Source organism: Drosophila grimshawi, unplaced genomic scaffold (assembly GCF_018153295.1).
Source record: "Drosophila grimshawi isolate 15287-2541.00 unplaced genomic scaffold, ASM1815329v1 contig_848, whole genome shotgun sequence".
Lineage (NCBI taxonomy): Eukaryota > Metazoa > Arthropoda > Insecta > Diptera > Drosophilidae > Drosophila > Drosophila grimshawi.
Window position 1 is genome coordinate 632,465 of NW_025063692.1, and position 13,068 is coordinate 645,532.

At 41.6% G+C, this 13,068-nt stretch overlaps 1 protein-coding gene across 1 annotated transcript in view; it reads right to left on the bottom strand.

Annotated features, from left to right (window-relative positions):
- The window catches only part of LOC6569209, a 28,977-nt gene extending 22,580 nt beyond the window's left edge, over window positions 1-6,397 (bottom strand). Inside the window, exons 1-2 of the mRNA XM_043216118.1 lie at window positions 5,914-6,397; window positions 5,604-5,820 (exon numbers count right to left, since the gene is read on the bottom strand). Of these exons, the coding sequence (XP_043072053.1) occupies window positions 5,604-5,820; window positions 5,914-6,294 (598 nt within the window). The 5' untranslated portion in view covers window positions 6,295-6,397. The remainder of the gene's footprint in view (window positions 1-5,603; window positions 5,821-5,913) is intronic.
- Between the last annotated feature and the right edge of the window lie 6,671 nt (window positions 6,398-13,068).

Consider the following 13,068-nt stretch of genomic DNA (forward strand, 5'->3'; position numbering starts at 1 on the left):
CTGACAACGGCGATTTCTTATTTTAGGAAGTTATTTTTAGCAAGCGACACTAGACATCAAGCATTATGAGTGACGTTAAGTCCTATTATGAGCCAACTGATTTATTTAATTATTAATGCATATTATTAAAATGTATTTGCTTGGAAACGTCGCCTTATTGATTTCTATCGAAATCAAAAATTAACTGTTTCTATACATCACTATTGTGCACAAGACGGGCATTAACTATTAAAGAGCCTTAAGGCACTCGTTCATTAAGCTATGAATGGGATGGGGGCCAACCTTGGGCCCGACTAATGCCCAAATAAGTAGAAAACTGCTGGCGATGGGTATCTAAGCGGCTGCGTTGCAAATCTGTCAAATGTCAGCGCCAGCAGCGACGGCGACGCCGGCTTTGGATTCGCGTTGGCGTTGGCTCATTAAAAAAAAAACAACAACACCAACAACAACAACAAAGAAAAGAAGAGGAAGAAGAGCAAACTCTGCCCCAATTGCCGCAGTTGGCTGCTCGTCGTCAGCGTTCTTCTGCTTGGCTGTAGCCGTAGCTGTTAATGTTGCTGTTGCTGTTGCTGTTGCTTTTGCTTTTGCTGTAGCTGACACCTGGCAAAAACTTTAGCCAGTCGCACTGGGCGCACAAAATGGCGACGTCGGCCTCTGTGGAAGCATTTTGGCCGGGTGTTTATCACATTGCTGCTATTAATTAAGCTTAACGAGGTTACCGTTCGCAACCACACCCAGTCAAGCCAAGCACAGCAAATGAGTGAGTGACTGACTGACTGACTGAGTGAGTGAGTGAGTAACTGAGTGCGAGAGCGGGGATGGACTGAGTGCTGGGAAACGGGTAATAGTGGTAGGGGTAAGCTAAAGCATCTTGGACTGCTGCAGATGCTGTTGCCGTGCAAATCCCCAGGCAACTTCATAATGAAATTTCGCCCTCATCTCATTAAAAGTCTTAAGCATTTTCAGGCAGCAAATTGATGCTAGCTATGCCAGAAAAGGGTTCCATGGGCAAGAGGCGGGCGCCTAGGATCAGCAGAAGATCAAACTGCCACGCCCAGCCACGCAGTCAAACAGCTTTGCAGCAGCAGCAGCAGCACTAAGAAACCAAAAAAAAAAGGTAGTTGCCAGTTGGCAGTTGCCAGATGGCAGCAGTCAACGCTGTGGCGCATATTTAATTTTTAATGAAGTTTAATGGATGCCGGAAGCTTTAAGATGGAGATGCAAAGGCCCCAGTGCCAAAGTAAAATAATACGCCCCAAAATAAGTATGCTAACATATTATTTACTCGCCAGCTTCCAGCTGCCTGCTGCCTGCTGCCCGCACAGTACCTTAAATCATCCTTAGGTTTATTCACTCCATGAAAGAGCCCTTGTTAACTTGTTTGGGGGGCTAAAACCCACTTCCACTGCTCGTGCATTTTGGATACAAGTGATTACATTAGCTTTGACTTATTGTACCTTCCACATGAGAAGCAATTACAATACATACAATATATTCGAAATATATTTGAACATATTAAAATCCAGCTAGAAAATTATGATATTTATTAGCTTGGTAAACAATGCATTGATTCTACCCTGCAAAGTCGCATTAAAGAATGGCTAAAAACTACCCACTTGCATAACTTTGACAATGGTAAACCGATTTTCGAAAGCATTGTCTCTTTGCTGTATTTAAATTTGAAAACATGATTTACGAGTATGCTAAAAATTCGCTTAAGGAGCGGTTTTCAAATTACAATTCTTTCCTTTTTTTAGTAGACGCATAGCTTTCAAGGTAAGAATGTGGTTACATGATATCTCACAGCCAGAAGAGCATCCTTGTGTTGAAGTCTTATTCTCCATATCGTAGATGTGTGTCAAATGCAAATATTTTAATTAGTATTTAATGCACTTAAGACACCGTTTCATGCAAGGCACATTGAAAATTTAATTAATTATTCCAATGATTTAAGATTTTAATAAGTGCGTAGCACTTTGGCTGCGGCTTGATAGCTATTTAGCCAAGACCAAAGCACAGGTTGAAGCACCCATTCATAATCTATTTGATGTAGGCACAATTACCAAATAATTTCACATATTGCAATGGACTCAAGTGCATTTAACTAATGAATTGCAGTATCCGTTTGATTGAGACATGCAGATATTCAGGACTTTAACGGTCCCTATCCGCTAAACACGAACTGTGAACAAGCAATGCTTGTTGCCGCGCAACAAGAGACACATCATCAAAACTCAAGTCTCTGGTGGCAGGCGTCAGAATCAACTGCACGATAAGCATGCCATAATCACAGCGAATGCCAACGTGCAGTTAATTAACATATTATCGTAAATGCAGCAACAACAGCAACAACAATAACAACAACAACAACAACGACAATGATAAGAAACTTAGCTGCTGTTTTGCTGCATCTGCTGCATCTGCTGCTTCTGCTGCTGCTAATGCACTTTGGTAATGCACTTCAAAGTGCTTACACATCAATGTGCAACATGCAACGCATATCTCATTTACATTGCATTTACACAAACACATCTACATCTGCGCATACATATAAAGCAACAATAATTACATGTGCTCTCGGGCTGCCCCATTTCCGTTGCCGTCCAGAAGATTTTAATTCATTAGTAGACAGCGGACAAATGCATTTCCCATGTGTGTGGATTATGCAGTTTCCGCTTGAATGCAACTGCAGCTGCTGATGCCGCTGCTGCTGCTGCTTCTGCTGCTGCTGTTGTTGCAGTTGCAACTGTCGATGCCGCCGCCATTTTATCTAATTGCGCCCACATTACGCATACGCAGCATAGTACACATCATTAAAATTACAAGTGCACAAAAATGCTAGCTCATCCCCCAAACTTCAAGTCCTAAGCGGCGAGGGATGCTACGCACCTTCGTATAAAATTAAATTGCAGAAAAAAATTCAAAATTTGATTATATTTAAGAGGTAAAAGAAATAGTAATGTCTGCTACAGATAACTAACTCTTTAAAATTAAAAAAACAAAAATGTCTTCTATGGCTAAATAATTTTAATCAATTTAATATCCCTGATTGATTTTGTTGTTTATGTTTCTAAAGCATCTTCTTTGTTGTCAAATAATAAATAAAGTAAATTAATATTTACAGGAGTTTAACTAAACTTGCAGATTCCCACTGCAACATTCCTTTTAGGATCTTATATCTTACTACTGATCATTTATTGATAGCTTGATTTGCATTTAAAATTATTTTATGAGCAGCCCCCGCTAGGCGCTTGAATGTCCGTTGAACCGTAGGCTGCACATATATATGTATCAGATCCAGGGCATTTGTCGTCTGCAACCTTGACGACTGCAAGTGGTATTAGTTGTAACAACATCAGCAACAACAACAACAACTACAACAAAAGCAACAATAATTGTACTTTTTCTAGTACAAGGGATTTGCATTTGTTTGCTAATTGAAATTAAGCAAATATTTACAAACATGGGGACTAGTGTGAGGTGCAGGACCGATAGAGGTGGGGACTTGACCCACGTAATCCTTTTGTAGCGCATTACAAATACGTGGAATGAGTCGCAGCAAAAAGGACGAAAAGCGTCGCCAGATAATTTAAATCCATTTGTACAACATTTGCCGCTGCTTTCAATTGCAATTGCGAGCACAATTTTTTTTATATTTTTTTCTGATAATTAGTAAAAAGTGATAGGCCGGTGCAGAAGGGTAGTGGTGGAGAGGGTAGGGAAAACGAGCGAACCGTAACCGTAACCGGGACCCATAATCAAATGTTTAAAAAAAGATTTGCAAGTAAATCCCAAGGAATTATTTGCCACTTGAAACGTTTAAAAATGCCAACAAGAATCTGTCGATGCTGATGAGGGTGCAAGCGGCAAGTAAACAAAAAAAAAAGAAAACACACACAACACTCACAGAGATAGAGGAAAAGGCCAAAACCAAAGCGTAGCAACCCCAAACCAAGAGCGTCTGCATGGTTGGGGTCAGACAAACTTAATGAGCAAATTGTCAAATGCCGCGGCAAAGCGCGCACTTAAACATGCCGGGATCTGGAAAATGACGCGCCCCGAAAAAGAAAAATAACTTGACGAAAGCAGCAACAAAAATGATAAAGAAGGCAAGCGAAAAGGCAGCAAAAAGAAAAAAAATGCAAAAGTTGCCGCCACTGTTGTTAGCCATGTTTGGGGATTTGAATAAACAGTTACGCTGATTTAATTTGGTTCGCCGTGGCCCTGGGTCAGGACACAGGGCACAGGCCCACGCACATCGAGGCAAAAAAAATTCTATCACAGTATGTCGTCTGTCACCCTCGATTTGATTTTTAAATTGCGTTCGTGATAAATTGACGAAATGAACAGCAATAACGCCACACACAAAAAAAAACGCGAAAAAGCACACCCACACACACTGCGAAAAGCAAAGAAAATTGACAACTGTCAAGGCGGCGCCCCCTGAATAGACATATAAAAATTAACTACAGACTACTTATCTTATTTGTTGACGCAGTAAAAGAAAAAAAAAAGCCAGGAGCTAAAGCCCAGACAGACGCCAAAGCCGAAGCCGAAGCCAAGTCGAAAGCCAAGTCGATAAGTAAACGGCATTCATTGCAATATGAGCGGAAGCCAAGCTAAAAAGTTTGCCCGCCGCTTTTTGATGATGTATGCGGTGGTGCGTGGTGCGTGGTGTGCTGCGATATGAATGCTATGCAATATGCTACAAGTATCCGGGGGGCGTAGACAGGAAGCAGACAATCAAGCCAAATGATACGTTGAATGGTATTATCAGTGCGCTATGTGTCCTTCGCCATCTCACTTCACTTCTGCTCAGCTCAACATTTCATTTCAGCACTACAAATTTCAAATTTCTCTTAATGAGCGCTACTTGCCAGGTGCTCTTTACGCTTTACACAATTGGACAATCAGACGTTCAACATTATGAACTTGCTTCAAGTTCAATTGATGCCATTTGTCAGAATATCTCGACAATATTTAAATTACTTGTGCCCTGGCGTATTTTTCAGTTCAGGTCAGCGCAGATTTATGATGTTCTGGTCAGAACTGTGCAATTTACTTACTATTTAAAACGATTCTAGCGCATCAGTGATTATGAAGAAACCCATTAATTATGTCTAAGTGGGTATAATGAAGTTGTGCAAAAGTATGTAACAGACATAAGAAAGCATCCCCGATCAGATATAAATATCTCAGACTTGCTCATACAGGCGGACTGACTGCCATGGCTGTATCGAATGGACTAAAAGATGTAGACACTTCAAATTTGAAATCGAAGCTAAAATATATATTCCGAACACCAAGCTTATATCTTTTTCTCGATAACTTCACTCACAGCTTTGTAAATCGATGTAATTAGGATTGTCTTTAGAAAGAACATTTAATGAACAAGGTGTTCATCAAAGAGCGACTGATTCAATTCAAACAGATGCTTCCTCTTCTGCGATATCATCTTTTAAGCATACTTTTCTGAGCTTAAGAATCGTATGTATTTACGGGGTCAAACTTAACTATGTCATTACTAAACCACAAATAAAAAATCAATTTCATTTCAATTGAACACTTCTCTAACCCATGTTATTGCTGGATTGTAGACTTACCTCGGCCGCTGCGACCCACAAATCGAAGATCGTTGAATTTGGCCACCTGATTCTTCATCACGGCGGTACAGTTGCGCAGCTCACCACAAAAGTTCTCATCGTTGCCGGCACGTATGGTGACAATGGTGCCATCCATGACCTCGCCCAGGGCCAGCACCTTAAAGGCAATGGGCAGCGTCTTATTGGAGCGCCAGTGCGTGGGCAGCGTTGTGCACACCTAAAGAGAGAGGAGACGACAGAGAGAGAGGGAGAGAGAGAGAGAGTGAGTGACTGTGAAATGTACATCGATTGCATCTCTCCTCTCACTTACCACGTGCGGTGAGCCCGTTTTGACAAGTTCGCCAGGATGTTCGGCAAGCAGGACATCGACGGTGCGTTCGATCAGATTTTCGGGCGTCAGATACGGGCTTGTATCCACGGGTTTGCTTTTGCTGCTATTGTTATTATTATTGTTGTTGTTGTTGTTATTGTTATTGTTGGTGGTGCTGTTGTTGTTGTTATTTGACTCCACATTGCGTCGCTTCGTTGTGCTGCTGGTTGTTGTTATTGTTGTTGTAGCAGTTGTATGCTGCTGCTGTGTCACCTGTTGCTGCTGCTGATGTTGCTGCTGTTGTAGCTGCTGGTGTTGTTGCTGCTGCTGCTGGTGTGTTTGATTTGAGGTGGTCGAACTGACCTCAGCCGAAATGTGCATTATTACTGCTAATTCCGATATGGTTAATCTCCTTTCTCTTCTTTGATTTTGTTTCTTTTCCCTCTTTGTTTTGGTTTTAGCTAATCTAAAAAGTCGCACACTTGATCATCTGCAAATAGAGTTAATGATTTTGAAAATACGACTGGGCTTACGATCATTTCGTTGTGTTTAACCAATTTGCGACATGGGCTAAGAATTCGATTTGTGGAAATTTGTCGAATCTCATTTAATATATAATATAATTTAGTTATTTTAAGCACTTCAGCTTCTCTCAAAAGAAAGTCGTCAATGCAAAACATATTTTGTTTAAATTTAACTTTCGAAATAATTGAACTCAGTTCAGTTACAGTGTGCTTAATATTAAAACGAGGCTGCCAGCTGACAAAATGTCTGCCACAGGAACAAATAACATAGCTAACTTTTAGAAGAGAAAAAACCTTTAGAAATCACTTTGTCGCTCAAGCAACTAGACTTGGGACCGCAAAAAAATGGTATATGCAGTATATTAAATACATACATTCGTAAATTATTATTTACATATAATAAGATAATTCAAATTTGTTTCCCACATATAATAAATGAATTTCTGTTGGCACTTCTTCTTATTTTCTGAACTTTAATAAAGTCTATTGGCACGTTTCACACACCTAAGGATGTAAGTAGTATTTCTGGTGATTTCGTGTTGAAAATAACAGCTGGAACTTGACACGATCGTTTCTAAGCCGTTGCCCGCAAAAGTATGCAACACTTCTGTGACGCAACTCTTTCATTTTGCAGCGAGGACTTTTATCAATTTTTTTTGTGCTCGCAGGACAACCACACACCTTTGCGCACAATTTGCATTTAAGCCGGCGCCGACGAGTGCAGCTCAATTAAATATTAAAAAATCATATTCAATACGCTGCGGAACCAAGATGGATGATGAACTGACAAACTGCAGCTGCGATATGTACAAACGGACTCGGACAGGCACATACAAAAAATAAACAACATAAACAAAATAAAAATGCACTGAAAAATAACGCAACAAAATGATATAAAAAAAATAATAATAATAAAGCGCCATCTGTTTCCCGTTTGTGTTTGGTCGCCAAAAAATCAACAATGTGCATTCACACACACACACACACACACACACACAGCCACACACACCTTTCCAAGCAGATTGCCTGAGTTTTCCTGTATAAATAATATTGAATTCGACTCCCGCAATGCGCTTGGATATCCCATCGCATTTTGTGCCTCTCAACAACTACTTTTTTGTTGTACGAATATAAGTGTCCGGGTGTGTGTGTATGCGATTGTATATATACTGAAATAATATTACCTACAGGGTAGTATGTGTACTCGTTTTTTTACAACTTCCGTTTTGATTTTTGCATGCAGGACATACAGGACAACCAGGGCGCAGCTGGACAACAAATGAGCTCGCCCAGTAGCTATGTGGCGACATATGTGGCCACAGAGACGGGACACGGGACACAGGTCAGCACACAGGATAAGGATAAACAGACAATACAAAAAGAAATTTGGCATGAGTGCTGCATATTGGGACAGATCCCCAACACAAATCGTGTGCTCAATCCTCAGAAATTTGCTTGTGGTAGTGTAAATATTTCCATTAATAATAAATATGTTTAATTTCCCGTTTAAGCATAATGAAAGATCAGATTTATGAAAATTCCTTTATATTAAATTACCGCCTTCAAGGATGCCTGTTTATACTGCAATTTTGTAATCACCATAAATCATTTTATTATATACCCAGTTTGGTTTCTGTATTAAATACCTAAACTTTTCGTAATGAGTAGTTATGTGGATTTTCTGAGACTTGTCATACCTGAATTCTTTAGTCTAAGGCCTGAATCATTTCCTCAACCAATGATCCTCAGCTTCAGTATATGAGACTGATTAAACATGTAAATGAATCGATTGCTTGTTTCTTGTATCGATTTTCATTCCTAATAAGGTATCAATAAACTATTCTGATTAGTAAAACATAATTCCTAATTCATAATGAAATGGTTTCCTTTTTATATTGCTCGATATTTGTTTAACGGTAAAACAAAATAACTGTAATGTGGAAATACTTGAAAATACAACACTAACATATACAATTGATCAGCTTGGAGCTTGGAGAATAACTTTCATAGTGGATTAAGGCAAAACATAGATCAGTGTTGATCATATCATATTCAAAAAATCCCGTCAAGTTTCTTAAAGTAACTGTTGATTATAGTAAAAGATATTTTAAGGAGCAATTTGTATCTGCAACTTGGGTTAACTTACATTTGTATTGCAATGTTATCAGTTATTACAAGGCGAGCTATATCGGGATTTTAAAGAGTAATTTTTGCAATTTGTGTTTTTATATTTTGCTCACCAAAAAAAAAATAGAAGTATCATAACAATTTTAATAATATCACAAATGTGCACAGTAAAAAAATTTGGATTATAAAATGTGATATTTATTTAAATATTATACTTAATATGTAACAATTTGTTGAGCACACAGACACGCACATATACACACACACACACACACACACGCGCGAGCACACACGGGATTGGTTGGACCGCGAATAAAACTGGAGAATGCGATTGCGATTGAGATTGAGATTGTCGCACTTAGCAACTTGTGGGTTCTGTTTCGGGCTCTGGGGCTGGCGATCGAATCAAACGACACGGAGATATTAAACTATTTTTTTGCGGTAACCATGAACGCGACCACTACGAGCGGTTGGCGACGCCGACAGCGAAGTCAACGGCGCGTCATCATAATCACGACGTGGACAAGGACGAAAACGAGTGCGAGGACGAGGACGAGACGAAGCAGCAGCGACGTCGATGTCGATGGCGATGGCAATGTGGATGTAGATGTGGTTGTAGATGCTGCAGATGCGGAGTTGTGGAGACGGAGACGGAGACGGAGGTGGACTAGGACTCGGACTCAGTGTCGTAGTCGGAGTCGGAGTCGGAGTCAGAGTTGTAGTCAATGGCGACGACGCAGCCCAACCGCCATTTGGAGTGCGAGTGCCGCCTCTTTTTGCGTTTTTGAAGCAACCGCGTTGGGTATATAATTCTTTTTCTTGGCTTAACATTTACCACGAGAACCAGTAGCAGTGGTTTTTACTTGTGGTGTCCCAGCAGCGACGCCAGCAGCGACTGCAGCGTCGCCAACGATGGCGACGTCAACGTCGACGCCAACATCGGCATCGGCATCGGCATCGACGCTGCAGCAACAGCGTAAGCAGCGCTGACGAACGGAAAGCCAAGCCAAAAACCGAAACCGAAACCAAAAACGTCAACTACACCACAAGCCAGAAAGGCCGCAACGATGTCTTCAAGTTGGTACCCCAACTACTTAAGTCAGCCAAGATGCCCGTGCTCCCTCCAACCCCTGGAAACGGGAAGAAAAAAGCGCTCAATTTTGGCACTCGCAACACCTTCGCGAGCTGCTTAGAGAACAGGGTGCCGCTGGAAATACGAGTGGGTCACAGGGGGTGCAGGGAGTGAAATCCAAAAAAAAATACGAAACGAAACGAAAGAAATTGAGTTGAATTTCGCTGCTGGAAGCTGCTGCCGACCTGCTTCTCTACTCGTTTTGTCTATGCAAGGTCTTCTTTTTCTTAAATTTCTTCTTTTTTTTTGCTTCTCTTTGGCGCCAGCAACCCCTAAGATGTCTTGGAAGTTCTTGGACTTTGACTCAAGCGAAAAGAAAAAATCTCAACATTTCGCGTTTGGTGGTAGCTAAGGCGACTTGCGACCATGCCCAAGACTCCCCACAAAAGGCACCACACAGGCAACGCTCAGACCTCAAGATTGCAAGTCCGAGACGGTGGCCAAAAAATGAAACCGGCGCGCGGCTTTGCGGCGAGCCTCTGCTAACCAGAGAATGTGTCTGCCACCCAAACGAGTCGAGAGCAACTGCGACAGCAAGTACCAGCTAGCTGCAGTCAAAGAGAGAGAGAGAGAAAGAGAGTGAGTTTCAAAGAGCGCGCGAGAGAGAGAGAGAGAGAGAGAGAGAGAGAGAGGGACGACGTGAGATAGCGTGTGTGAATGCGTACAGGCGGAAAAGAGAACGATAGACTACGATAGTAGTACGGTAAAATCTTGCGGCTGCCATTTGCGGCCAAAGACGAGGCAATATTTTGAAGCTAGGTGCTTCTCCATCTGGAGGCCTGCTGGAGCGCCTTCGAATTGGTTAAGTTGAGTGAAAAATTGCAATGCCTAACCACATGAGCGTAAGACGTCCCCTCACTAATACACACACACACATACGGATGAGGAGATGGATTCGTTGATTTCTTTTTTGTCACCAGGGCGGAGTTTTCTTTTCTTTCAGTTTCGGCGTGTTTCAGCATATTAACGTTCAACCCTCCTACATTTTGCGGTTTTCGAGCGCGACTAGCAAGGGAAAGGACTGGTGGTGGTGGTGCTGCTGCTGCTGCTGATGGTAATAGAGGTGATGGTGGTGGTATGTGTTGTCAGTCGGCGGTTGCGCACCGAGCATGTCGAAGGGTGTGTGGTTGGCATAATGAAACCGCAAGAATTATTATACGCTGCGGTCGATTACTATATCAAAATTCTAATCCAGCTGCCGGGGCAAAACAGCTAAAACAGTAGCCAACCAAACTGCGTACAACATGAGCCAATGAGCGATTAAGCGCGAGAATCCCTTAAAATACCACTTAAAATGGTGGCCTACTGGCAAAGCATATTTCTTGAGGCTCGAACGCAATTCTCTTATGCTGTACAATCATGAATGAACATGAATTTTGATCAAAAGTTACGTTTCCAATTATAAATCAGCAATATCAAGCTACAGACTAAACTGTGATCAACGATTAAGCATGCCCTAGCCGAGTGAGCTCGACTAATAGATACCCTTAACCCAAGTATTTATCGGCCCAAATCCGAACACGTCCAAGATAGTGATACTGAAATCTACGCACTGCTATCGGTAATCAATTTGCATCGATATTCTCGAGTCGTGGGAGTTATCGATCAATCGAAAATGCATTTGATCTGTGTATGGTATTGGAGAACCTATCTTTCAAATCTTTCGTGGATCGACACGGTCATGCGCAAGAATGTATACACTTTATGGTATAATGTACATTTGCTCATCATTTTTACACATTTTCAATGGGTTCAGGGTATACAAAGGGATTGTTTCTCAAAATCTCAACTTTTCAGAAAGTTGTGGACGTAGAAAATTTACAGCAGTCCCTAAATGATATTGTTGTTGCCGAGTATTTAAATGAATTTCTCTTTCCCAATATAGATTTGACATTTTTTTAGTGTAAGAAGGAGAAAAGGTTCCATTTTACACACCCTTGTGTAAATTTAAAAAACCGACCGATTGTGCCCATGAATCCTCTATGATATAGTAGTCCTATGTGGATAGTTTTACTCAAAATTTTAGAAATTTGGTGAATTTGGCCATGATACTTGTTAAACAAAAATGTTTTTTACACAAAAATTCGACTTTCGTCCGATTGTTGCTATAGCATCTATAGCTAATCAGTGGAGCGATCCGGTCGCCTGACTTTAGTATAAAGGCTTATATATGCCAAGCTTCAACAAGATAACATTGGAACTGAGGGAGTTCAAGTTATTCAAGAAATATGTGTCAAAACGAGGATAGACACACAGAAGGTCAAACGGACATGACCATATTATCTCGGCTAGTGATACCGATCTAAAATATATAAGCTTTATGGACTTAGAGACAACTCTTTCAATGGCTTACATACTTCACGACAAAATTATGTCTACACTGGTATAGATGATCTTAATAAAACAAGAATAACGTGTGCAAAATTCAAATGGGCAAACCATTGCCACTTGTGACTTGTAGCGTCTAACGGGCATTCACAAATATTTACCTTTGTTGGTATGGAAGTCATTGTATGTTTATCGTTAGCCGCCCACAAAGCGATCGGTAAGTGGAAGGGCTACTTGGTATGCCGGAAACCTACTGCGTGGCTCGTTATCAGCGCCTTGAAGCGGGCCAATTAAGGCATAGCCCAAATGCGAGGACCAAACAGTGCAAATAAAAGGATGCTCAAGTGCGAGAGCGACAAGGATTGGAGAAGGGTCGCGAGACGACGACCGCGAAGCGACACCCCGACAAATGGAGACGGCCGACAATTATGTGCAAAGAAGAAGTTCAGGCAGAAGAAGGAGAGCAGAAACTGTTGACTATTGTTGCACTTAACGTGTCGGCTGGGGCAAGCAGTTAAAAAAAAAAACAACAACAAGAACAAGAGAAACAAAAGCGAAACTCAAGCCTGAAAGATTTTGTGCAAATAATTCAAGAGGCAGTAAAAAGTAAACGACGCTTTGGGTGTGTCAGGCAGGTGGTACGGTGGTGGGTGGTGTCGTGCCACACACTTATACACACAGGCACACACACACACAAACACACACACACACACGCACACACACTTTAATCGCCAGCAATGCGATGACAAGCGACAAAAGCTGTCGGCTGTTGACGGCTCTTCTAGCAGCTTTTGTGTGTTGATTTTTCTTTTAATTGTTGCGGATTTGCATTCTGACACATTTGTCAACCTCAACCTCAGCGCCGGCCTCAGAGACGCGCAACCAGCCAGTCAGCCAACCAGCCAACCAACCAACCAACCAACCAACGAGCCAGCGACGCTGGCTACACGAAAACACAAAAGGGTTGCCTACAAACCTGACTGAGGGTCTGAGATGTGGGCTGTGGGATGTGGACGAGCGGGAGGAAGGGGCAGAGCATGGCAC